The sequence below is a fragment of the Diceros bicornis genome, chromosome 5 (assembly GCF_020826845.1).
Source record: "Diceros bicornis minor isolate mBicDic1 chromosome 5, mDicBic1.mat.cur, whole genome shotgun sequence".
NCBI lineage: Eukaryota > Metazoa > Chordata > Mammalia > Perissodactyla > Rhinocerotidae > Diceros > Diceros bicornis.
In genome coordinates this window covers 48,483,622-48,511,345 of record NC_080744.1, presented here as the reverse complement: position 1 = coordinate 48,511,345, position 27,724 = coordinate 48,483,622, and the positions used below count along the sequence as shown (strand labels likewise).

General features: G+C 37.4%; 1 protein-coding gene across 3 annotated transcripts in view; it reads left to right on the top strand.

Annotated features, from left to right (window-relative positions):
* ATOSA (atos homolog A) overlaps positions 1–22,292 on the top strand; it is a 96,844-nt gene extending 74,552 nt beyond the window's left edge. For 2 of the 3 annotated variants that reach the window (XM_058541604.1, XM_058541603.1), the window contains exons 8-13: positions 3,253–3,332; positions 6,469–6,577; positions 11,748–11,906; positions 16,660–16,728; positions 19,016–19,215; positions 21,717–22,292. In XM_058541604.1, the coding sequence (XP_058397587.1) occupies positions 3,253–3,332; positions 6,469–6,577; positions 11,748–11,906; positions 16,660–16,728; positions 19,016–19,215; positions 21,717–21,870 (771 nt within the window). In that variant the 3' untranslated portion in view covers positions 21,871–22,292. Of the gene's footprint in view, positions 1–3,252; positions 3,333–6,468; positions 6,578–9,752; positions 10,385–11,747; positions 11,907–16,659; positions 16,729–19,015; positions 19,216–21,716 lie in introns of those variants that run through there. The other variant, XR_009220055.1, reaches the window with a different exon arrangement.
* Positions 22,293–27,724: the final 5,432 nt, after the last annotated feature.

Genomic DNA, 27,724 nt, shown 5'->3' with positions numbered 1-27,724 from the left:
AGCCCTGAGCTAACATGTATTGCAAATCCTCCTTTTTGTTCCCCAAAGCCCCAGCAGCATGTCATAGTTGCACATCCTTCTAGTTGCTGCGTGTGGGACGCGGCCTCAGCATGGCCAGACAAGCGGTACGTGGGTGCGCGCCTGGGATCTGAACCCAGGCTGCCAGTAGCAGAGCGCGCGCACTTAACCGCTAAGCCACAGGGCTGGCCCCGAAACTATCCCACATTTATAACCCATGGCGCCAAAGATTTATTTTCATGGAAGATAACTCTTGCTGAAGATGATCTCAGAGAAAAATAAATTACAGAGCACCTTAAAAAAATCAACAGGAGCAAGAAGTGGGAGAATTCACATTTAGAAATCTTGTTATCAGAGCAGCCTGAAAGAGAGTCAAAAATAATTCTGTTTTTAGAATGTTCCAAGGGGCTGCCCCGGTGGGGCAGTGGTTAAGTGCACGTACTCCGCTTTGGAGACCTGGAGGTTGCAGGTTTGGATCCCGGACGCGCACCAATGCACCGCTTGTCAAGCCATGCTGTGGTGGCGTCCCATATAAAGTAGAGAAAGATGGGCATGGATCTTAGCCCAGGGCGGATCTTCCTCAGCAAAAAGAGGAGGGTTGGCATTGGATGTTAGCTCAGGGCTGATCTTCCTCACAAAAAAAAAAAAAAAGTTCCAAGAGATAAAGTAAAGATAGGACATTGAGGTGAAAGAACACATGGATTTGAAAAAGAACTAAATAGAAATTCTAAATATGAAAAATATTATAATTGAAGTATAGACACAAGTGTGCATACACATAGAGATGGATTAAACAGTGGACTGGAATCAGTTGAATAGAGATTTAGTGAATGGATAGACAGATATTAAGAAAGCACCTGGAGGGGCAGGCCCGGTGGTGCAAGCGGTTAAGTGCGTGTGCTGCACTGCAACGGCCTGGAGTTCACCAGTTCAGAACCCCGGGCACGCACTGACGCACCGCTTGGCAAGCCATGCTGTGGCGGTGTCCCATATAAAGTGGAGGAATATGGGCATGGATGTTAGCCCAGGACCAGTCTTCCTCAGCAAAAAAAAAAAGAAAGAAAGAAAGAAAGAAAGAAAAGAGGAGGAATGGCAGATGTTAGCACAGGGCTGATCTTCCTCACACAAAAAAAAAACAGCACCTGGAGGGGCTGGCTCAGTGGCATAGTGGTTAAGTTGGCACACTTGCTTTGGCGGCCCAGGGTTCGCAGGTTTGAATCCTGGGCACAGACTGACACACTGCTCATCAAGCCATGCTGTGGTGGCATCCCACATACAAAATAGAGGAAGATGAGCACAGATGTTAGCTCAGAGCCAATCTTCCTCAGCAAAAAGAGGAATATTGGCAATAGATGTTGGCTCAGGGTAAGTCTTCCTCACCAAAAATTTAAAAAAATAAAAATTAAATTAAAAAAAAAAAAAGAAAGAAAGCACCTAGGGGCCTGCCTGGTGGGGCAGCGGTTAAGTTCACGTGCTCCACTTCGGCAGCCCGGGGTTTGCTGGTTCGGATCCTGGGCACAGACCTGCTCACGGCTCATCAAGCCATGCTGAGGCGGCATCCCACATAGTAAAACTAGAAGGAACTACAACTATGTACTGGGGGCTTTGGGGAGAAAAAAGAAAAAAAAAGAGGAAGATTGGCAACAGATGTTAGCTCAGGGCCAATCTTCCCCTCTCCCCCCACACACACAAAAAGAGAAAGCACCTAGAATGAAGTATGGAAAAGAGATGGTAAAATAGGAAAGAGGCATGGAGGATAAAATGAAATGTTCAGTATAAGTCTAGTAGAAATTGCAAAAGGAGGAGTAGATGGAATAAGGAAAATGCAATATTAGAAGAAATGAAGGTAGAGACCTTTCTAGAATTGAAGACATGAGAGTTTAGATTGAAAATTTCACATGAAGTTCTGATACAAAAAAATAGCATGGTGCACTTCTATATAACTCTCAAAAATATTGAGGTTGTTTAAACTTTCAGTATCATCTGTTTTTTCTTAGTCACCAATTAGACTAATCACTCAGATACCCTATACATATTTAATATTAATTCTAGAAACCAAGTCTAACTTGCGTGTTATATATGATTTTACCTTTAATGTACACTTGGGTCTTTCATTTTTATGATATTTTGAGCTAAATGGTGGTTTGTCTTTTTTTTTTTTTTTTTTTTGTGGGGAAGATCAGCCCTGAGCTAACATCCATGCCAATCCTCCTCTTTTTGCTGAGGAAGACCAGCCCTGGGCTAATGTCTATTGCCAATCTTCCTCCTTTTTTTCCCTTTTTCACCCCAAAGCCCGAGTAGATAGTTGTATGTCATAGTTGCACATCCTTCGAGTTGCTGTATGTGGGATGCCGCCTCAGCATGGCTGGACAAGCGGTGCGTCGGTGTGCGCCCGGGTTCCGAACCCGGGCCACCAGTAGCGGAGCGCACACACGTAAGCGCTAGGCCATGGGGCCGGCCCCGATGTGGTTTGTCTTAAATGTAATCTGATATACAATAGTGGTTGAAAATCCAGTATAATATTTTTCAAACCTTGTTTGTGAAGCCCAAGGGTTCTTGGAAATGTGCAGTGGGGTGGGGATGGGCAAAGGAGCAGCAGAGGTAGCAGGACCCCAGGCTCCCATCACTATTTAATTCTTTTTTTCCCTTTTTATTTTAAAGCTATAAGTCTTTTATTTCCCCCGCAAAATATAGAAGTATATAAAGTAAAAAAGTAAAAGTCTTAGGGCCGGCCCCGTGGCTTAGCGGTTAAGTGCATGCGCTCCGCTACTGGCGGCCCAGGTTAGGATCCCAGGTGCGCACCGACGCACTGCTTCTCCGGCCATGCTGAGGCCACGTCCCACATACAGCAACTAGAAGGATGTGCAGCTATGACATACAACTATCTACTGGGGCTTTGGGGGAAAAAATAAATAAATAACATTATAAAAAAAAAAGTAAAAGTCTTAATATTATATATTGGGATTCCATGTAAGATTTGGTTTTAGAAAAAAAAATGCTTTTTAAAAAAATCAAAACCTAGTAAAAGTACTTTTATAAATCATCTGTTCTTTCCATACTAGTTAATAAAATGAGAACATAAGAACAATATGTAATAAAGAGCATGATTTTAAGTAAGCTGTTATGGAAGAATTTTATGATTTCTAAGATATGCTCAGCTTTCATTTGAGAAGTGTTCTATCAAGAAAAAATTATAGTCTTTTTAAATGTCACAAATGATTATTTTGACCTTAGGTTCCTCAAAGAAAGACACAATCAGGTTGCTTTGATCTGGATTCTTCATTACTGCATCTGAAAAGCTTATCATCTAGAAGGTATTTATCATAAAATTCATTTGTGAATATGAAACAGTATTACACAAAATTCTGGTCTTTCACAGTAAATAATGTTGACTTTAAAAATCAAAATTTTAACAGGAATCTTATTTTCCAGTTGGTTATCATTTTCAATATGATTTCACACACACATGCATACAAGGAGTTATTAAGGATAAGTGAGGAAGAAATTAAGACAATGAGTAGCTACTATATATTGGTCATCATAATAAACATTTACATTGGTTTTAACATTTGACTGAGTTTGCATATTTCTGGTCATTCACCTCCTCCTTTACCTTACATGCCTTTGCAAAATAGCCTTGGCAATTTGTTCCATATTAACAAATAATATTCTCATTATACTTTAGTCGCATAATTTTGCCTTTGTATTCTCGTCTTTAACTGAAAATGCAGGTTGATGCCATAGAAGACTGCATTATTACATATTTTCAATAGATGTCACTATGTGATATGTTATAAATGCCACCTTGAAAACTTCTAGGATGTTATATTCTTTTTTTTTTTTAGTACTTTATTTTTTTTTATTGTGAAATTTTTGTTGTACATTATTGTTTATCAGTCACCATATAAATGCATCCCTCCACCCCTTGTGCCCACCCCCCACCCACCCCCTTAGCCCCTGGTAACCACCAAACAGTTCTATCTGTGTGTGTGTTGGTTTATCTTCCACATATGAGTGAAATCATGCCCTGTTTGTCTTTCTCTTTCTGGCCTATCTCACTTAACATAATACCCTCCAGGTCCATCCAGGTTGTTGCAAATGGGACGATTTTGTCTTTCTTTATGGCTGAGTGGTATTCCATTGTATATATATATATGTATACATATATACCGCATCTTCTTTGTCCATTCATCAGTCGAGGGACACTTGGGTTGCTTCCATGCCTTGGCTGTAGTGAATAATGCTGCGATGAAGATAGGGGTGCATAAGCCTCTTTGGATTGTTGATTTCAGGTTCGTTGGGTAGATACCCAGTAGTGGGATAGCTGGATCATAAGGTATTTCTATTTTTAACTTTTTGAGGAATCTCCATACTGTTTTCCATAGAGGCTGCACCAGTTTGCATTCCCACCAGCAGTAGATTAGGGTTCCCATTTCTTCACAGCCTCTCCAGCGTTTGTTGCTGTTTGTCTTGGTGATTATAGCCATTCTAATGGGTGTAAGGTGATATCTTAGTGTGGTTTTGATTTGCATTTCCCTGATGATTAGTGATGCTGAGCATCTTTCCATGTGCCTATTGGCCATCTGTATATCTTCTTTGGAGAAGTGTCTGTTCGTTTCCTCTGCCCATTTTTTGATTGGGTTGTTTGTTTGTTATTCAGTTGTGTGAGTTCTTTATATATTATGGAGATTAATCCCTTGTCAGATATACGATTTGCAAATATTTTTTCCCATCTGGTGGGTTCCCTATTCATTTTGATCCTGGTTTCATTTGCCTTGTAGAAGCTCTTTAATCTGATGAAGTCCCACTTGTTTATTTTTTCTTTTGTTTCCCTTGTCTGAGTAGACATGGAATTCAAGAAGATCCCTTTATGGCTGATGGCAAGTAGAGTACTACCTATATTTTCCTCCAAGAGTGTTATAGTTTCAGGTCTCACCTTCAGGTCTTTGATCCATTTTCAGTTAATTTTTGTGTACAGCAAATGAAGGTGGTCTACTTTCATTCTTTTCAAATGGCTGTCCAGTTTTCCCAACACCATTTATTGAAGAGACTTTTCTTTCTCCACTGTATGTCCTTAGCTCCTTTGTCAAAGATTAGCTGCCCATAGATATGAGGTTTTATTTCTGGACTTTCAATTCTGTTCCATTGATCTGTGTGTCTGTTTTTGTACCAGTACCATACTGTTTTAATTACTATCGCTTTGTAGTATGTTTTGAAGTCAGGGATTGTGATGCCTCCAGCCTTGTTGTTCTTTTTCAGGATTGCTTTAGCTATATGGGGTCTTTTGTTGCTCCATATGAATGTTAGTATTCTTTGTTCTATTTCTGTGAAGAATGTCCTTGGGATTCTGATTGGGATTGCATTGAATCTGTAGATTGCTTTAGGTAGTATGGACATTTTAACTATGTTTATTCTTCCAATCCAAGTGCCTGGAATATCTTTCCATTTCTTTATGTCATCATTGATTTCGCTCAATAATGTCTTATAGTTTTCATTGTATAGGTCTTTTGCTTCCTTGGTTAAATTTACTCCTAGATATTTTATTCTTTTTGTTGCAATTGTAAATGGGATTTTCTTCTTGAGTTCTCTTTCTGTTAGTTCGTTGTTGGTATATAGAAATGCAACTGATTTCTGTAAGTTGATTTTGTACCCTGCCACTTGGCTATAGTTGTTGATTATTTCTAATAGTTTTCCAATGGATTCTTTAAGGTTTTCTATATGTAAGATCATGTCATCTGCAAACAGTGAGAGTTTCACTTCTTCGTTGCCTATTTGGATTCCTTTTATTCCTTTTTCTTGCCTAATCGCTCTGGCCAGAACCTCCAGTACTGTGTTGAATAAGAGTGGCGAGAGTGGGCACCCTTGTCTTGTCCCTGTATTCAGAGGGATGGCTTTCAGTTTTTCCCCATTGAGTGTGCTGTTGGCTGTGGGTTTATCATATATGGCATTTATTATGTTAAGGTACTTTCCTTCTATACCCATTTTGTTGAGAGTTTTTATCATAAATGATGTTGGATCTTGTCAAAAGCCTTCTCTGCATCTATTGAGATGATCATATGGTTTTTATTCCTCGTTTTGTTAATGTGGTGTATCACATTGATTGATTTGTGGATGTTGAACCATCCCTGTGTCCCTGGTATAAATCCCACTTGATCATAGTGTGTGATCTTTTTAATGTATTGCTGTATTCGGTTTGCCAATATTTTGTTGAGGATTTTTGCATAGGATGTTATATATATTCTTTATCAAATATTATAAGAAAGATTATAAAATCTAATCAGGAATTTTAAACTAGATATTTCATATCTTAAAATTTGGTTAGATTAAATTTTCGCTATGGTAGTTTAAGTAAAATTAATCAGATTCTCCTAATTTAATTTTGTACGAAAGTAAATTAGAAAATGTGTGGTTAATGTGTCCACTTGCTGATTTGGTTTTTTTTTTGAATAGTCCTCGACCATGCTTAAACATTGAAGATGATCCAAATATTCATGAAAGACCATTTCTGAGTTCTAGTGCTCCACCTATAACGAGTCTTAGTCTGTTGGGAAATTTTGAGGTAATGTTCTTTGAAACTATTTTAAGAGTTGACGTTTCTTAACCTGGATTCAGTGTGTCATTTATGTCATTTGTGTGTGAAAGGGAAATAAATAAATGAATTGTATTTTTCCAAAACTTTGAAATCACCTTCTTTCTTTCCTTTCCTTTTCCTTTTCCTTTTTGTGAGAAGTGAAGTTGGGAGAACTGCTGGCAGTGACATCTTAGGATTGGGTAGCTGGTAGAGGAAAGAGAGGACTTAGGTAAAATCATGTTGGATCAAGGTATCCGTTACTCTAGCCGGAGGATTGACTTGACCACACCTTCTTACCTGGTAAAATTGGCTCTGGGACCCAGGAGAGATGATGGTGGGCTGATAGCAGCCCCTTCATGATCAAGGAGGTTGATTTTCAAAATCAAATGGTTCTTTGTACTACATTTGCAACTTCTCTGTAAAACTTAACTATTCTAAAATAAGAGGATTATTTTTAAAAAATCAAATGGTTAAGGGTCTCTGATACGTGTGCTACTTTATTTAATATGAATATTTCTACTTGAGATCGAGTATTATGAGTTTAGTTGTCTTTAATTAGAAAACAACCTTAAAGATGAACCTGGAAATGACATTTATAAAGTGATTTTAATTGGTGAGTTTTTTATGGAAAAATAATTTAATATTTGTATTTTTAATTTAAATAGCTTTACTGGAATTGTTGTGGTTTGATATATTAACAGTATGCTTTATTTAAAACAATATTTTAATTTTGAGGCTATCTTTCAAAATTTTAGTGGAAATAAAAAGAAAAGATATTTTATGGTAAGTTGATCTCTTTTCCATGTCACTTTCAAGGTATCAGTTCAGAGATGTTGAACTCTCTATTCTTCTTTGTCATCAATTTAAAATTGCATAAGGCCATTGTAAGGGTCAAGTGCTCTGCAACCTTTGCATTATAGGAAAATTTATAAGGGGAAAAAGAGGCATCTGATATGTGAAAACCTTAGGAAAGGGAAGATGGTTAAAATATCACTACATTGTTCTTTTCACAGGATTCTGTTTGTGCAGGTATGCATACATTTTCACATGACTCAAGTAGAAAAATACAGAGGAGTTCTGAGACTCTTCAACCCATAGATCCTCTTTAATTTATAATGAATTTGACGCTCTGTCCAGTAAATTACAGAAGACATTTATTCTACTTAGTGAATTTCACTCTCTATGGCAATTAAAAAATGGAGGAGAGGATAGACTTAAATTACTAAACTGACACATTGGTTTTGTTTCATGAAACAGAGCAAAGCCTTATCCTGTAATGTTGTTGAAGAGAATCATGATGCTTTGACATTATTTGTGGGGCTTTAGTGTAGAAACATTGACTCAGAGTACACCCAAGTAGAAGGCTGTCTAATGATTTCTGTGGCTAGTTATTAACTTTTTCTTGCCACCATTTAGAGTTTTCTACTCCAAAAACCTTGTCCTCATCCGTTTGACTCATCTGTCCTGATTCTCTTCTTTCATCACTTCAGTCCAGCACAATACTGACAGCCATTAGAAATGGGTTATTTTTCCCACGTGAGGGAATCCCAGTGCTTTCTATCACTGTAAAATATCTTGCATTTTCTAGAATTTTATGTATGTAGAGTCATTCACCTCTAGTTTGAGGTCAATGGCTTCTTTCATTCACTGTCATTATTTTGAGATTATCCATGTTGTCCTGTATTTCAAGCGTTCCTTCCTTTTTATTGCTGTTATATGGATATACCATAGTTTGTTTATTTATTCACCTGATTCTAGACATTTGGATCATTTGGTTTTTGGCTATTACAAATAAAGCTGCTATGAATATTCATGTATGAGTTTTTGTGTGGATATAAGTTTTCATTTTGCTTTGGTAACTACCTAAGAATGGAGTGTCTGCATATGGTAAGTGCATGTTCAAGTTTTTAAGAATCTGCCAAACTGGTTTCCAAAGTAGTTATACCATTTTTAATTCCCACCAGCAGTGTGTGAGAGTTTTAGTTCCTCCACATGCTTGCCAATGCTTGCAGTGGTCAGTCTTTTAATTTTAGCCATTCCAGTAGGTGTATCGTACTGTGGTTTTAATTTGTATTTCTCTAATGACTAATACTGTTGAGCCTCTTTTATGTGCTTTCTCATTTAGCTTTGCTTTCTCAATTAAGCACATACGTTTCCCAAATATTTTCTCCAAGTCTGATGCTTAGATTTACACTTTTGTAACAGTGTCTCTTGAAGAGCAAAAGATTTTAGTTTTATTGACATCCAGTTGATTATTTTCTTTTAGGGATCTTGATTTTGATGTTGTTTCTAAAAAATCTTTGCCTAACCCAAGGTCTCTCAACCTTGGCACTATTGATATTTGAGCCAGATAATTCTTTGTTATGGAATCTATCTCATGCATTGTAGGGTGTTTAGCAGAATCTTTGGCCTCTACCCACTAGACTCTAGTAACACCCCACCCTTAGTTGTAGCAACCGAAAATGTCTCAAAACATTGACATGTGTTTCGTGGTTGAGAACCACTGGCCTAACCCCAGGTCACAAAATTTTCTTCTAGAAGTTTTATTGCTTTAGCTCTGAGATTTAAATTGTGATCTGTTTTGAGTTATTTTTATATAGATGGTATGAAGTGTGTGGTCAAGGTTCATTTTTATGAATATGAATGTCCAATTATTCTAGTCTTGATATTGGGTAATGTGAGTTCTCTAATGTGTTGTTCTTTCTCACAATTGCTTTAACTATTCTAGTTCCTGTTCTTCATATAAATTTTAGAATTAGCTTGTCTATTTCTACAAAAGAGCCTGCTGAGATTTTGTTTGAAGTGCACCGATATAGATCAATTTGTGGAAAACTGACACCTTAAGAATATTAAATCTTTTGATACATGAACACAGTATATCTCTATATTTATTTAGCTATTCTTTGATTTCTTTCATCAGTGTTTTGTAGTTTCCAGCATACAGATCTTAGACATATTTTTGTAGGTTTATATTTAATTATTTCATGTTTTCTGGTGATACTGTAAATTATACTTAAAAAGTTTTGAATTCCCAATTCTTCATTGCTGTATATTTAAGTGATTTTACATATGTGTATATATGTGTGTGTATATATACATATATGTAATCACCTATGACCTTGCTAAACTTGCTTATTAATTTTATTGATTTTTTTTTTTTTAGATTCTTTGGGATTTTTTACATAGCTGCCTATATCATCTACAAATAGAGACAGTTTTATTTCTTTGTAATCTGTATGCCTTTTGTTTCCTTTTCTTGTTGTTTTGCACTGAGTAGGGCCTAGCATGCATCTACTATGTGTCTTGCTGTGTGCTAGGAATACAAAGCTAAATGATTAAGTTTTTTGCCTTAGAGAAGTTTACTGTATAATATACAATATAAATCTACTGGAGAAGATGAACATGTAAATAATTTATAAAGGCAAGTAACTAGCACCATAATATAAGTTTCTTCAGTCCTCATATATCTTCTCTCTCTGCTAAAGGAATTGGGGAAAGCTTTACTGAGGAACTGTCGCTTGAGCTTGGTTACAAAGGATGAGTAGAATTTTCCAAGTAAATTTGTGTAGGGAGTGGCAAGGGATTCTAGACAGAGGGAACTACGTGTGCGAAGGCACACGTGCAAAAGTAGTAGAAGAGCATGGTTACGTTGGAAAGCATCAACTGGAACTGGAGCATGAGACTTCGTGTGCAAATGGGGAGAGATGAGGCAAGAAAGGTAGGGAGGGGCTTATATGCCATGCTATGAAGATTTGACTTCATCCTATAGACAGCAGGAAACAAAGTTTTTAACTGGTGAGTGATATAAGACATTTTTTTGAAAAAAGAAAACAACTCTCAGTAGTACAGAGGATACACTAGAGATGGAATGACTAATTAGAAGATGTGGCATTTGTTTGGAAGAAAGGTTGTGAGGATCTAAGTTAGTGATGGTGGAACAGAGAGCCGAGACCACGAGACTGAGAAGTCAAATCAACAGGGTATGGATAAGATTGATTGCAGGGCAGGAGGAGAATAAAGAAGATTGGTTGTAACATAGGTCTCTTGGTCTTAGCTTTTTGACCAGGGGACTTTACAATTGCTGGTGTCACTGTTTCACATTTAGAGTATACTGACCACTAGACTCATGAGGGCTTGCAGTGTTTCTTTTCAAAGAATATTGAATCAAAGAAATGCTACTCACGTTTCATGATATATGCATATCTGTGTTGATATATGTATATAAAAGAGAGCTTGCAAAAGGTTTAAAATGTTTTTCATACCTGGAAAGGTAAATACTAAATTGTTAAAAGTAGTTATCTCAGCAAGTGAGCTTGAGAGAAATAAATAAGGAGCTTCTCTCTACTGTTTGCATTTCTATACTTTTAAGTTTTTTTCTAATGTGCATTTACTGTTTTTGAAATGAAACTAAACAATAAAATGTCACATACAACTATATATATATTTTTTTTTTTTTTTTGGTGAGGAAGATTAGCCGTGAGCTAACATCTGTTGCCAATCCTCCTCTTTTTGCTGAGGAAGAGTAGCCCTCAGCTAACATCCGTGCCCATCTTCCTCTACTTTATATGTGGGACACCTGCCACAGCATGGCTTGATAAGCAGTGTGTAGGTCCGCGCCTGAGATCCAAACCTGCGAACCCCGGGCCACCAAAGCGGAGCTTGCGAACATAACCACTATGCCACTGGGCCGGCCCCACAACAGTATTTTTTTAAGAAGCAATTATTTCTCAAAGTTAGAAATGCTTGGCTTTATCTTTTGATGGATCTTCTGTATATGACCTGTTTTCAACTGCATCTCTGTGGCCAGCATCATGAATAGGCACTGTGAGGGATTAGAAAATCTCCGATGTTTACCTGCTCTCGTAGACCATATTTTTATTTACAGAGATAAGAATAACATAGTAAACAATTAGGTCTAACTAATGGTGAAGTTCAAGGAGAGTTCAGCATGGGTTGGAATAGTGAGAGGAGGCCAAACTTTATAGGATGGTGGGAGGGGTTGATTTCAGGTCAGATGGACATCTGAAATGAGGGTGTGGCAATGGTAGCAACCACTTCTCTAGTGCCAGAAAGCATAGTAATGTATTTCTTTAAATAAAAAAAAAATGGATGTTTTAACTTTTTAAGTTTATTTCTTAAAAATTATTTTGTCTTCCAGGAATCTGTCTTGAACTATCGTTTAGATCCTCTCGGCGTTGTTGATGGTTTCACTGCTGAGGTAGGGGCGAGCGGTGTTTTCTGCCCCACACATTTGACTCTTCCAGTTGAAGTGTCATTCTACAGTGTTTCAGATGATAATGCTCCCTCTCCTTATATGGCAAGTATTTTTTAAATTCTCTTTTTCTGTTAAAGTCAACCAACTTAATAACAAATATCTTTAAAGAGATTTAGGACTCTGGATACAATGCTTGAAAATATAAAGCATTTTCTAAGAGAAAATTGAAGGCTGATTAGAGACTAATATACCAAAAGGTTACCTTACAACTGTTTTCTGAGCTTGCTCTAACAGCAGATGTTCTTTTTTGCATTTGAGGATGGTGCTGAAAATTGACTTCTTTCTGTGATATTTGAAAAAATGATAAAAATTTGATTAGCGACACTGTAATTCCGTATCTTGCTAAGTTCAGACAACTTCTCAAGTGCTTACTGTGCACTCTCGTCCCACAAGGGTCACCTTCATGTGTCATCCTCATCTCAGAAGAGTGTAGGTAAAGATTTGGTGACCCAAGGCTTCTGTGAGGCCCTTTCACCCCCTTTCTCCTATTTGGTTTGTCTTTGGACCATTTTTTTTTCCAATCCCAGGGTTCTTTAGAATACTAGCTATTTCTCACTCCATGCTAATGTTTTAGTGGAGAGTAAGATAGCTAAGGGGAATTAGAGCACAGTTTTGAGCATTTTTTTTTCCAGTGGATTAAGGATAAAATAAACTTTCAACTGCAAAAATGATAGCAAGTTCTGGTGTGTGATTAGTATCTGCCCTTTTCCAAAAGGCAAAGAGGGAGAAGTGGCTAGCAATGCAAGTCTGTAAAAACTTTACAGTGATGGTATCAAATGTGGAGTCAGATCTGGGTTTTCACGTTAGGTCTTACTTTGAGAAATACAAATTGCTATAGGTATAGAAATACATAGCTTTGGTCTTGCTGGAATTTCCTAGCTTACCACTTGGCCCAACTGCTTTCTCTCCTAATATCCCTTTCCCCCACTTTCTAGGTTTTCAAGGAAGTTAGTAACAATGTCTTTTGTTATTAATAAAAGTTATGAAAGGGAATTCTATGTAATTAAGAAACAACAGAGCTAGGGAGGTCATATTTTTTTAGGGACCTAAATATAGCCTATTCATTATTGGTCCAGTTTGCTCAAGGAAGGTTGTTTAGCCTTACTCCATTCTAAGGGTGAAAAGTTTAGTCAAGAGCCTGATCAATGTTTCATTCTTTGATAGAAAAAGCATAGTGGTGTCTGCTCATTTATTTAAAGTTTTCTTTTCTCAATAATATGTATACTTGTGGATCATAATCATAAAGATGTACAACATTGGTTATTATCAAAAACAGAGGCCCACTCCTTCACAAACCAGCCCAGTTGTCACATAAATCACCTGTTATTCATTTACCATAAAAAGATGTATCCATTTTTCCAGTATAGTTTTGAAAAAATAACTGCTGATTTTGGATAATTAATAAAATGGAAAGTACCACTGAGATAATTTCAATATCAGAATAAATGTATATCATACTGGAATGCTTAGAATATTAGAATATAGCTGTAAAGAAGCCCATTTTGCTTTACCAGGACAACAGGAAGCCTCATCAGTTTCACATATTCTACTGGCATGTAGTAATAGAGAATGGAAACATAAGATCTAAAATACTGTATAATCTGTCATTAGTGTAGAGTCCCCGATGTCCATTAGGATGGCTTAGAAACAAGATAAAAGAGTGAATTGGCTAAAAATCAGCTCAAATAAATATCTTTGAGTGAAATTCATGAGTAAGAGGTAATTTGAACTATGCTTTAAAAGAGCAAAACAGCATTAATCCTTGACTTTGGTTGACATCTAAAAAATGAAGGATTAAGAGATAAAGGATTTTGTCACTTTGTCTCCAGAAAGTACACGCAAATGATTACAGCTTTTAAATAGATATTGGAAAGAGGTTAAATCAGAATACTAAGTTGAGTTAGCCTATCTTTTAAGAATCTCTGACTTAACTTTTCTCTGAGAATAATATTCTTCAATAAACTTTCCATTATGTAATTTTTTTTCTAAGTCAGTTTACTCATTAGGAATGGATTTCCTTTGCAGATGACCCAGTCCAAATATCACACCACAAATCTTTCCTACTGTACATTAATAAAATTAATCTTGTTCTTCAGGGAATCTTACTTATATTTTGGTAGTTTAGTCTGTTTTCAAAGGACTGATCATGTCTTGATAAAATAATACACATTACGGACCAGCAGAGCTGAGACACTGAATTTGTTACTCTAATAATAACCTTGGGACCTCTTATCACAGATTATACAAATGACTCACAAAGGTAAAATTGTAGCACAGAAAATTGTGTCTTTGTGGTGTAGAAGTGGTATAGGACTTTTTATTGAATAATTCCTTAAAGATTATCTCAAAGCCATGTAATCTCTCTCTCTAATTGGGAGTCAGTGGTAAAAATGTTCTCCAAGTGTTACATAATATGACAACATTTCACTGTTGAGAAACTATTGCAGGGTTGGAACCAAGCAGAAAGGTTTCAAGCAGGTGTGCCAGTGGCAAATTCATGGTAGACTTGCATTACTATCATATTAACAGAGCCATATATTATTTTCTTCTATTTGTAATGAACCAAATTAAGATAAACTTCTTTTAGTTTTACTAAGCTTTGCACTCTTTATTCCACAATAATTTGAGAAGGAGTTTTTGTGTATTATTTTGACACAATTTCATTTATTCTAACCTTTCTATTCCATCCTAAAATGCCAGAAGAAAATGTATTTTTCTTCTTTATATTAAATGCAGCAACTTTTTCTAGGTAGAAATATTAATATGTTGACCAACTAAAATGAAATTATTAAAATACTAATAATAAATTTAATAATATTAATAACATTCCAAATAATTCCCAGCCCCTTTCTAAAATTCCTGATTTGCCAATACCACTATTGGTCTTACATTGCTTAGAAACTGTCGTAAAGTGTTGCCTTAAACTTTAAAATTTTAAAAAAAATCTATATTCTTTCTTTATAAATTCATTTAGTTACTATTATCATGTTCTAAAAACTATCAGAATTTTATGTATTAAAGGAAATCAGTACTCGCTTGGTAGTAGTTTTTGCCTCACCATTTTTCCTATATTTATTTAGGGGAGGGTGGGATGAAAAAACATTAATGTATTGCCTGTAGCAGTGTGATTATAAAGGTAGCTATTATTTAGATATAGTTTACTTTTTCTTTCTGGAACTAGGAAGAAGAGGGGCGTTATATACCATAGTGATCTTCATATAGAGCAGATTGTCAGAGAGAAATTGTTAAAGCTTCGTTGCTGTTTTGGATAGGGATGCAGTTAGTTAATATGCTGTTTTCATGCTTTAAATGACCAAGTGATAAATCAGATTTGTCAAGAACCATGTATCTCTTTCCAGTGCCCATTTCCATGAACATTTCCCGATATTAACATGTTAATTTAATAGTCTGATGTCACGTGCTGTTCCCATATCGGAGTCTGGTCCTCCCTTTTACCTTTGTCCACTCCTTTTACCTCCAACCCTGGTCTGTCTTTCAAACACAACAGAGACGTTGACAGTCCTGTTTTATATTTACTTTTACATAAGGTTGACATGTTTTGGCATGTACAGCATAAAATGATGGGATATACAATATGGAGCCTGCAATTACTCTACTTAAGTACTTTACTCAAAAGAAAACTATTAGCCCGGTTAAAACGAATCTGCCTTTGTTTCTTAAAGCTATCTAAAAATTAAGTATCACAATCACCACCTGTAGTCATTTGGTCATCCTGATTATTGAGAAACTTTCATGCATTCAATCTTAGCTTACCTGCCAAACTCGTTTCCCGTTATTTGGGCTTCTGCAGTTATTAGAATATCCTTCTCATCGCTTCTCGGCCTTTTGGCTAAGATCAAGTGTAGAATATCCTTCTCAGAAACTACTTTTATAGTACAGCAGTGCTTCTCAAACTTTAATGTCCATATGATATCATCTGGGGAATCTTGTTAAAATGCGGATTTGAATTGCTAGGTCTTGGGAGAAACCAGAAATTCTGCGTTTCTAACAAGTTCACAGGTGATGCTGATGATGTGGTCTGTCTCTAGTCAAAATCCATTTATATAACTTAACTCACTGACTAAAAACCAATAAATTGTTTTGCCTTTTCATTTCCTTCCTCCCATGTGATACAAGGGAATAATCCTATCATCTCTCTTTATTTCCTTTCCAGTTAAGGAACTTCTTACTTCTTTTGTGTGTGTGTGTGTGAGGAAGATCAGCCCTGAGCTAACATCCATGCTAATCCTCCTCTTTTTGCTGAGGAAGACCGGCTCTGAGCTAACATCTATTGCCAGTCCTCCTCCTTTTTTCCCCCAAAGCCCCAGTAGATAGTTGTATGCCATAGTTGCACATCCTTCTAGTTGCTGTACGTGGGATGCGGCCTCAGCATGGCCGGAGAAGCGGTGCGTCGGTGCACGCCTGGATCCGAACCCGGGCCGCCAGTAGCGGAGTGTGCACACTGAACCGCTAAGCCACGGGGCCGGCCCGAGGAATTTCTTACTTCTATATCTTATATCTTAATAGAAATTTCAAGCAGAATGGCCATTGATATTATGTATTATTTATTGCAACGTCTCCAGGAAGAACAGCAAATTACTTCTTTACGGGTGGGACTGTCACTACTTTATACTCACAGAATGTTTCTCTATTAATCCAATAGAATTAATGAATGTTTTATCATACAAATAGAATTGTGAAATCTTAGTAATTACATGATTTATTATTCTTATTTTAGTCTTTTATATATATATATGCATCAGTTTGTACTCAATTTGTCTTCTTTTATTTCAAGGGTGTGATTACTTTAGAGTCCCTTGGTAAAAGGGGTTATCGAGTACCTCCTTCAGGAACAATACAAGTGGTATGTGTTTTATAGCCTACAATTGCAATAATCATTCTCTCACATACATATAGAACTTAGCCCTTTCTCCTGCTACTGCTGCTGCAACAACTTTGGTAAGTAACAGTGGGGCTGCAGCTTTGTTTGGAGTTTCCCTGCTCTGCCCCAGGAATGACCATTGGGGGACCTCCATAAAAGGAAAGCATTAATAAGCTAATCAAGGTGAATGTTTTAGCAAAATAGTATATGACAGTTTACATAACTTAAACAGAGCTATTTTCCATTTAATTAGAGCCTAGCATTACCAGTGCCTTCTATTTAATGTAATTAGCCAGATTTAGATTGACCTATTTAAAAGGAGACCCCAAATATTACTATTGCTTTGGCAGGAAACTTGGGAAACAAAATTATATTATCCCTAGTGTAATAATTTCTAAAATTAATCTAATGAGATAGTTATACAAATCAGAAATGTAGTCTGACAGACATCAGGGCAGAGAAGACATCTTCCCTTTTGGTCTAGGTATTGATCTAGTTTGGACTCAGGAGAACTCTTCTTGCCCAGAGCAGTCCTTCATCATCCTTGGTCTAGAGTTCTCAGAAGAGTAATTTGATATCAAGGCCAGTTTGTGACTGAGTTCATCTCCAAGTCACACCCAGGATAATCCTGCGAGCCCAGAAGTCTGTTACAGAGTTGGCTCTTGCAGACTGAAAAGAATCTAGGTGATATTTGTCAATTATACCTCAATAAAACTGAAATTAAAAAAAAAAAATCTGAGTTCCTCACACTCAGTATCTAGTCTAATTCAACAAGCCCTTTTGTGACCTTTAGCCTCCACGTGATCAATGCTTGGCCAGACCACTTTGACTCATCACCATTGTTCCAGTACAGCAAGGAGTCTGTACATTTGTTTATTTCATATCACACAGGAATGAACCATAGTACTATGCAATATGTATGTGTGTGTCTGTTGCAATATATACATATGTATAAATTTTACTGAGGAAAAATCACTGCATATTAAAGTATGAGTTTTATGTTAAATGGATTTCTTGAACTAAAAGAGTGATAATCTACTCTCTTGCCTCTGGCTGTGTAGCTCATGAGTAAGTGTGGGTCACTGGAAAGCTAGCTATCAGTTGTCATAATAATGAGTCATAAACCCAGAGGCAGCACATTCACTTCTTGTTTGAAGACTGCCAACTTTAATGGTTAATTTTAAATCTGAAATTTGGGTATATCTTTCATTCCTTATATAGTTTAATTATGTATAAACATGGTTTGAACTCCTGGCTTGCTAGTTGTTGTGGTTGTTGACTGTATTATCCTTAATCTTAAGACTCACTAGATTTCAAAAATTGGATCATAATATTGATATATTTCTCATTTTGATTCAGTGAGTGATGTCCAGTGCCACGGATGAGCTTCTGAAAGCACGGGCACCAAGTTACCTATTGATGTGTTGGTAATTTGGTTAAAGTCAGATCAGCAGCTTGGGATTTTGTTTAAAAATTAATACTTTTAAAAGTAATATTCCTTCGATTATTCATAGCCAAGTATCAATTGAATTTAATTTAGTCTTCACTAAGGATACATATTTTGGGGTATTATGGTATTGATGATGATAAAAAAAAAAGTCTAGTGTCACTGCAGTATTTGAATGAATCCAAGTGTGAGAACATGAGATATTATTTAGCCCTCTTTGTAACTAATAATAATGAACTTTATTTTCTAAACTTGGAAAATTTTCCAAGTAGGAAAAGATTGCTTTTTTGAGAACATATTTTTAATTTTACAATAACCATATGTACCTAAAACACCAAAAAGTCTAGCTTTTATTTTTGAAATTCAAAAATTCATTCATCATTAAAATTGAGGAAAATTAAAATTCTATTTTGAGAACTTGGCAATTGATACACTTTAATGAAGATAATGTTTGAAATAATTGAACTGAATGTTTTAACACAGTGAGAGTGTATTTTGCTTAATGTAGTGGAAATATTTCTTAAAATCTGAACAAGGAGTAAAAGTTATGTATTGTCTATTATTAATATGAAATTCGTGAGTAGAGATTTTGATCTGTTACAGGATTGTTGTGAAATAAAAAATTAAATTGAACTGTTTTTAAAAATATTGAATATTATTCCATAAAATTCTGAAATTTTATTAACTTTAGTCCCCAAACTGACTTACATCCACTGGGATTACCTTATTATTAGAAAACCTATTTTAATATTGGCACAATCATTTTGAGTCAAATCAACAAATCACTGTTTTTAAAGAATCGTTTCTGTATTGTTTCTTCAGACCTTATTTAATCCTAATAAGACTGTGGTGAAGATGTTTGTTGTGATATATGACTTACGAGATATGCCAGCCAATCATCAGACATTCCTACGACAAAGAACTTTTTCTGTACCTGTTAAGCAAGAAATGAAGAGAAGTGTTAATAAGGAGAACATCCGACATACAGAAGAACGGTTATTACGCTACCTCATACATCTGAGGTAATGTTTCAAATGAATATGAAAATATATTACTTTAGAAGAACAATTCTAAAATTTTTAGTTTATTTTAAAAAACTGTCACTCTAACTAGACCAGTGCCCCTTGGACTTTGCTTATCCTGGAAACCCTTGATGATATGCCATGATGCAGAAAACACATGACATATCTTCCTGCGGTCATTATTACTTGAATTAGGGGAGTTTTCATTTATAGCTGTGTAATGTAAAATATTTTATATCAAAACAAATGCTGATATATCTGGGGTAGTGAAACACATTTTCTAAACCAGTGCTGTCCAATAGAATTGTAATATGAGCCATATATGTAGTTCTGTATTTTCTAGTAGCCACATAAAAAAGTAATAAGAAACAGGAAAGGTTAATATATTTTATTTAACCCAACATATACAAATGTTATAACTTGAATACATAATCAATATGAAAGTTATTAATGAGACATTTGACATTCTTTTCTTGTACTAAGTCCTTGAATTCAAGTATGTATTTTACACTAACAGCACAACTCAATTTGAACTAGCCACATTTCAGATTCTCAGTAGCCACATGTGGCTAGTGGCTGCTGTATCGGACAGGGAAGTTCATTCATTCATTCAACAAATATTTATGTGTCAGGCATGCTTCTAGGCACTAGGGAAACAGCAGTGACAAAAATCTCTTTTCTCGTAGAGCTTAGTCTAGTGATTCCATCAGAAATATCTTTTCCTCTAACTTTTACTACCCAGCTCACAGCTCTAGGTTGTGAGAAATCATTAGTTTGCCCTTGAGGTCCAAGTTGCCAGCATCCTAGAGTAAGGTTTTCAGCCCTGAAACCCTAGCGTAGTTCTCAGGATCAATAAGCAAGTCAATTGGTGAAGAGAGAGCTCAATACCCTTTTATCTGTAACTCTGTTCCTAATAATTTTCTGGTGCCTTTTACAGCGAGTCCTCAATCACATCAGTGACACTAGTTCATCTTAGCCTAACTCATTACTCCAGGGAGCCCTCTTCATCAGTAGGAGGCACCTTTCGTCCAGGGCCCAGGCAGAGGACCTCTTTAATTGGTTACTGATGGTGACCACCAGCTATCTTTCCATAGATCTGGAGTGAATAAGGAGTGAGCTGTACACTCAAGTCCCATCCTTGAAAGTCTGTTAAGTTAATTAGTTCCCCCCATAGCACTGCCTAATTGATGCTCTTATCTTGGGATTTTCTGCCTTGGTGTTCTGCATCCTAAGGACGTGTTGAACCAGCACAATGTATTTAAACCCAACTTAACACTGACTGATATGAGCCTCGTGGGAAAGTTATGCAGATTGTGGGAATGAAAAATCTACCAAAAACAGACTTGGAAGACTTTTAAAAAGAGAAATGGTATGAAATATCAGACTATAAGAATAGCTCCCAGCCGAGCCTAGGAAAAGATTCAACTCTCTCTAAACTTCCATTTGGCACCATTCCTCTTGAAGTTTAACAACCCTTAACCAGGTGTAACCAAGATTCACCAAAGTAAAGAATCAACTACCACAGCTTTTATAATTCCCATATAATGATTAGATACTTTAAGTGCTGTAAAGAAACCTCTTTGGGAGTTATGGTAGACTTCCCAAAGCTCACCATGTTCTCCTTCAGATTGAGAAGGTGAAAAACTTCAGCAAGAACAAAAGAGTGAGCTGGTCAGAAGTCTGCTTTAATATATGCAACTGACCATCAGAACTTGCGGCTAATTTAGGAATAAAATCCACAAACCCAGAGAGTATTTCTTCTACGCTAAGGGAACAAAAGAGAAATTAGCACTAACAGGTATGTTTGGCTATATGCCAGATAAATTTATATGGTTAGAGAATCCAGCCCCTTATTATGCTATAGGTATTAGCAGGAGATAGAAACAGTTCCATATACAGTTTTGATAACTATTTGCATTTCACTGCTAACTTTTCTCTTGATTTTAAATGATGATAGGCTTTATTTAGCTAGCCACTACTGATAGCAGTCCTTTCTCCTCCTGTGATTATTCTCAAAACTTGATTATTTTCTATGGTGACTTTTCAAATGTGGAATCCATTTTAATCTACTCAAAATTATGGGAGGGCAAGTTGTGTGAAATGGGTCAGTCTGTGTGGCTAGAAGATGCTAGGGCTGCAAAGCCCAAATGTAGTATAATTGGCTGATGTGAACTAAAATGTGACACTGTAGATGAGGAAAGGTGCACGTGCTGTGGTGTCAGGGATGAAAAGTAGGATTGCATGTGAAACCCAGATTTACAGGAAGAAGCATCTCTGGCATTGTAAGAGGGAAGGGAGTATGGAGTGTTTAGGGAACAGTAAGGCAGAGGCACTTAAACAGAAGCACATGCTTTGGCAATGTATGACTTTAAATATCTTGTTAATGAGTTACTGTTAATAATGTAGCAATATTAATTCTCCTGCTTTCATAATTTAATTACTCTAGTTTGTTTGTTTTAAAGACTTGGTCCCTGAAATGATGCATCTTTTTGTTTGTTTAGGTTCCAGAGTTCTAAATCTGGAAAGATCTACCTCCATAGAGATGTACGGCTCCTGTTCTCTAGAAAGTCAATGGAAGTTGATAGCGGTGCTGCATATGAACTCAAATCGTACACTGAATCGCCAACAAACCCTCAGTTTTCACCAAGATGTTGATAAGGAGTGACAATTTAAAGTATTTGCTCAGTACCCAAGTTTGAAAGTAAAAATTAGCATAGAACGGAGTGTACCAAATTAACAACCAGGAGAGTAGATCCTCTCCTGTTATCCTGGACCAGTTTTTATTAAAGGATTCCTGGAATGAGATCCACATATTCCACGTAGACTGGAAACACTCATGTCCTAATCCTTTTTGTACTGTTGAAACCACTTCATTGGACAAGTTGCAATAGCAAACCCCTCCAGTTAGATTAGTGTTTACACATTTTATTTCTCAGTTATTTAATATTTAATGTTTTCCTTAATACTCAAGTGATGTTTGTCTCTAGTGTTCTAATGTAGCACAAATCCTATGTAAAATCATACTATGTATTTTTGACATTAATGTTGAAATCTGAAATATATGCACAAGTCTTTAATTTTGTGTGGTGTTTTAAGTACTATTCATTTAAGTTATTGAAAATGAGAATGAAATGTTGAGCTTCTTTAAGATTAACGCACTATGCAAGCATGTGTACTTTTTATATTTCCCGAGTTTAGTTTTTACAACACCCCCTCTAGGTTGCTGTCTCACATAGTTGTCCTTTAACAGGCTGTATCGGCAGTGCAATGCAGACTAGGCTGCTTCACATTCCCTTGGCAAGTTCAGATCATCATGCCCATCCATATTCCTTCTAGAATCCCTTATCCCCAAAACAGTTCTATTTTTCCTTAATCACTACTACAGAGGCTTTACATTAAATTGCTGTCCCATGCTAGACAACTTTTGCAGATTGTTAAAAGAATATGTAATTTGAAAACAAATTAGTATTTATATTGTAAATATATGCAAAAAAACTAAGAAACGTGTATTTGGCTTTTATTTTTAGATGAGACATTTATGTGATTGAGTGACTTTCTGGTAGCCATCAGGCAGTTTCCATTCTAGCTTTACACTTGCCAAGAGGAGGGGGAAGATGTCTTGAGCCTTGTCCCAATTGATCACTTTCTTGTTCAAGGTCACAATGGAAGGCATTTGGCAACTGGGAAAAGAACTGAGCAAGGGAACTTGACTGAGTGCATCAAAAGCCTTCCCTTCAACCCCCTTGGAAAGAAGAATGGTTTTAGATGTTTGTGCAGGGACAGTGGGCAACAGGAGGTCAGATAACAAGGCACAAATACTGAGAATACTGGGACAAAGCTGTGAGTGCAGGTAGAAATTCATACCACTCAAGTAGGCCAGACCTAGGAGACCTGGGCATCTAGAACCAGGTGAGCAGTCTGGAATTTGGGAGAGGAGGTCTTTAATCTGGGACGCAGCTAATGGATAAACTATTCAAGAGAATCTAGATGGGTGACGAAGTGTGTGACCGCAGGCTGTGGGGTGGCCAGCAAGAAGCCTCTTATAAATTTCTTTTAAAATACCAGCTAAAAGAGAAAAGCCTATTTATATTTCATAAAACTAAAGAAACAAAAGGTTTTCAGTGGCACAAATTTATGAAGATTTGTTCTTAATCTTCAGGCTGCGTGGAAACATGGGACTAGGACCCAAAACGTTTGGATTGTAGTCCTAGCTCTGATGGTATCTGATGGGACTGACTCCAGGAATCCTCTACCCTGTCTGGGTCTGTGTGATTGAGAAAATGGGGTGAGAGTATCGTTAATGTGCCTTCTCTTCCTAAACTCTGCCATCAAGTTCTGGGAATAAGTATTTCAATACATTTATCTAGACTTCTTATACATTTGACAAAAGTCGATATTGATGATTTTATATAAAACTTGGAAAACACCAAGTAGTTAAAACACCAGAATGCTTTTTTTAAATGAAAAAAAATTATTGCTGCTTTTACCTCTCCAGTAATTCAAAAATTAGTGATATATGTTGTTTGCAGGTGTCTTTTTATATGGATACCACACTCAGTCTTTCCAGAATTCTTTCTAGTACATGGTTTTCCATCTTTCTAAGTATTTTTTGTCCCTCTACTTCTTAGGGCTTTGTTTGCCTATGTTGTTTTTCTCAATGAAGTATAGTCACCCAGCGCCTGTCCGCTCTCACTTGCCCTGGGACTATCTCTATTGCACTGGTTCTTTTTCTACTCTTCTTTTGTCATAGGCCGAGACCTCATATATTGCTCCTTGTATACACAGATTATGTCACTAGATTGAGTGTTGACATGCAGGTAAAGATACCAGCGGACAACCAACAGTGACACCTGTGGTAGATAATAGGGATCTCTTCACTTACTGCAGGCTCGCTTGACAGTTTGGCTGACTAACAAAATGAGTCATAACTGATAACTTCTTTTAGAGATTTTATTTATTTATTTATTTTCCCCCCAAAGCCCCAGTAGATAGCTGTATGTCATAGCTGTACATCCTTCTAGTTGCTGCATGCGGGACGCGGCCTCAGCATGGCCGGAGAAGCGGTGCGTCTGTGCGTGCCCAGGATCCGAACCCGGGCCACCAGCAGGGGAGCGCGTGCACTCAACCGCCAAGCCATGGGGCCGGCCCTGATAACTTCTTTTAAAAAGGAACTTCAGGTCACAAATAACCTGCAGAAAGTCTTCAGAAATTTTCTTATCAGATGAGAATGAAAAATATTAATAAGTGATGAAATGGGGACTGTCTGGAAGGTACCCAACAGAAGGTCCTCCTCCTGCCATTTTCCCCACCAAATCTCTGTCACTCCCAGAGGGCTAAAGAAAGGAAAAAACTTCATCCTTCACAAACTTCATCCTTGGGATCCCCACTCTTCCTTATTAGTTTTGTGAATAGAGTAGTGATTCTTTTTTAAAACTTATGTAATACATGTTTATTATGAAAACATTTTCACACTACATAATTGTATAAAATAAATGTGAAAGTCTCTCCCTCTGTCCGCCCTTCTAGCTATCACTTTACAGAGGTTGTCACTGTTAAAATTTTGGTATATTACACCTCATAGGGTCTACTAGACCTAGGAACACAGGATCAGTCTAGATGGGAAGTAGGCTTTTCCTAATGGTAGGAATTCACTCTCAATCCCTAAGGCTGTCTCTGTGTGGCTTTGGAATCAACCCATTCTACCCCATCATGGGTTATCTGTAAGACAAATGTCTTAAACTTGGACACTGTGAGAGGAGAAAGAGAACATATGAATGCCTACTATATGCCAGGCTCTGAAAGAATTTATATGCTATTTAATACTTAAAACCGGCTGGCCGGGCCGGCCCGGTGGCTTAGCGGTTAAGTGCGCGCCCTCTGATACTGGCGGCCCAGGTTTGGATCCCGGGTGCGCACTGATGCACGCTTCTCCGGCCATGCTGAGGTCACGTCCCACATACAGCAACTAGAAGGATGTGCAACTATGACATACAACTATCTACTGGGGCTTTGGGGAAGAAAAAAAAGGAGGAGGATTGGCAATAGATGTTAGCTCAGAGCCGATCTTCCTCAGCAAAAAAGAGGAGGATTAGCATGGATGTTAGCTCAGGGCTGATCTTCCTCACAAAAAAAAAAAAAAAAACATACTTCAGAGAGAGTATGACTATCTTCTACAATGAAAGAAAAGGAGGCTTGAAGAGCTTGCCCAAGGTCACACTCTCAGTAAGTAGAGAAGCCAGGATTCAAATCTAAGATAAAGTTTATATCTTTTCCACTCTTCTACACTGGCATTTTGCCTCTTTTTCATTCTTTTTTCCACTAGTAATTGTGGCCTGGCATTAAAATATGCTTTTCATCAATATTCTTGGAAATACGGTTTATAATTTGCTGTGTGATATGTGAGATATATAAAAAGGCAATGCCCATTAATGATTAGCGGGGAAAAAAGACTTTGATTAAAAAAAACACTAGGAAGGGGCCGGCCCAGTGGCCTAGTGGTTAAGTGCGTGCACTCTGCTGCTGGCGGCCTGGGTTCGGATCGCTTCGGACGCACCGCTTCTCTTGCGGTGCGGACGCGCCTTGCTGAGGCCGCGTCCCACATACAGCAACTAGAAGGATGTGCAGCTATGACAGACAACTATCCACTGGGGCTGTGGGGGAAATAAGTAAATAAATAAATTATTAAAAAAAAGACTAGGAAGAAATGTTCTAAAGCAACCCAGAAGCCATTCAACTTAGTATACTATCAGGAGGCATGCAAATACAGGTGAGGGAAGTTTTAGGAACACATTGTGGTAAGTATTTTATGAGATTTTAATGGTAAGTTTTAAAAGTAGTCTGGTCTCTTCCAGACCCCACTGTTTATTTTTAATTCATTCAAAATTTTCCTGTTCCAACCTTTTCAGTTTATATAAAGTTCTCTCCTCTCACTAAGTCCCTAGAAAAGTAGCGTCTTCCACTTCCTGTGTTCCACTCGCAACACTTAAGTTGTTGAAACTGACCTGCTGATTCAGGTAAAGTTACCTGCACTTTGCTCACAGAAGTCACCATTTATCCGCAGGGTTTTCAGCACTCTGTATCTCACCTGGTTTCCCTGAGTTGATCTTCCAGTCTCTCCTATCTCTTCTTTTCATTAAAAATGTATTCTGTTCTTGATGTGTGCTACAATATCAGCAATGATGCAGATGGACTTTCTGTCTCAGCTGTTTGAGGAATGGTTGGGGTTGGACATTATCTTATCTCCTTTACTCGCTCCTACAAACTCTTGAGCTAGAGCACCTAAACCTCAAAAAGACCCTTGATCTTTTTAAAGCTTTATACACCTACCAAGTTCTAAGCGCAAAAAACCTTTTGTGCATGTGTGCATCAGAATTAGCATGGTGGGCTTTGGTTAAACATCAATTCTTGGACCTTGCCCCAGACCTAATGAGAATCTCTGTCAACAGCCTTTCTCAGCCATTCTAATTCCCGTGGCTAATTTAATTAATTAAAATTAAATGAAGTTTGGAGCCAGCCCAGTGGCATAGTGGTTAAGTTCGCATGCTCAGCTTTGGCAGCCCAGGGTTCACGGGTTTGGATCCTAGGCATGGATGTACACACCACTCATCAAGCCATGCTGTGGTGGAGTCCCACATACAAAATAGAGGAAGATAGGCACAGATGTTAGCTCAGGGCCAATCTTCCTCAGCAAAACCAGGAAGATTGGCAATGGATGTTAGCTCAGGGCCAATCTTCCTCACCAAAAAAAAAAAAAAAAATTGGGCTGGCCTCGTGGCATAGCGGTTAAATGCACACGCTGTGCTGCTGGCAGCCTGGGTTTGGATCCTGGGCACGCACTGATGCACCGCTGGTCAGGCCATGCTGTGGCGGCCTCCCATATAAAGTGGAGGAAGATAGGCACGGATGTTAGCCCAGGGCCAGTCTTCCTCAGCAAAAAGAGGAGGATTGGCATGGATGTTAGCTCAGGGCTGATCTTCCTCTCACACACACACACACACACACACACACACACACACAAAATTACATTAAGTTAAAAATTTAGTTTCTCAGTTGCACTAGTCACATTTCAAATGCTCAGTAGTCATATATGGCTAGTGGCTACTGTATTGGATAGCATGGATACAGACTATTTCCATTATTACAGAAAGTTCAATTGGACAGCACTGATCTAGAATATGTAGATGGCAGTTGAAGCTATGAGGGTGGAAGTGATCTCTCGGAGAGCATAAAACTAGAAGAGAAGGAGATCCAAGGACATAATTGTTCGAATCCTCCCATTAAGAGGCAGGTGAAGATTCAACAGAAGAGATTAAGAAGGAAGCCAGAAAGAGAAAGACAAACACCACATGATGTCACTCATATGTGGAATATAAACCAACACACGGACAGAACTGTATGGTGGTTACCAGGGGCAAGGGGGTTGGGGGGTGGGCACAAGCGGTGAAAGAAGGCATTTATATGGTGACTGACAGACAATAATGTACAACCAAAATTTCACAATGTTATAAAC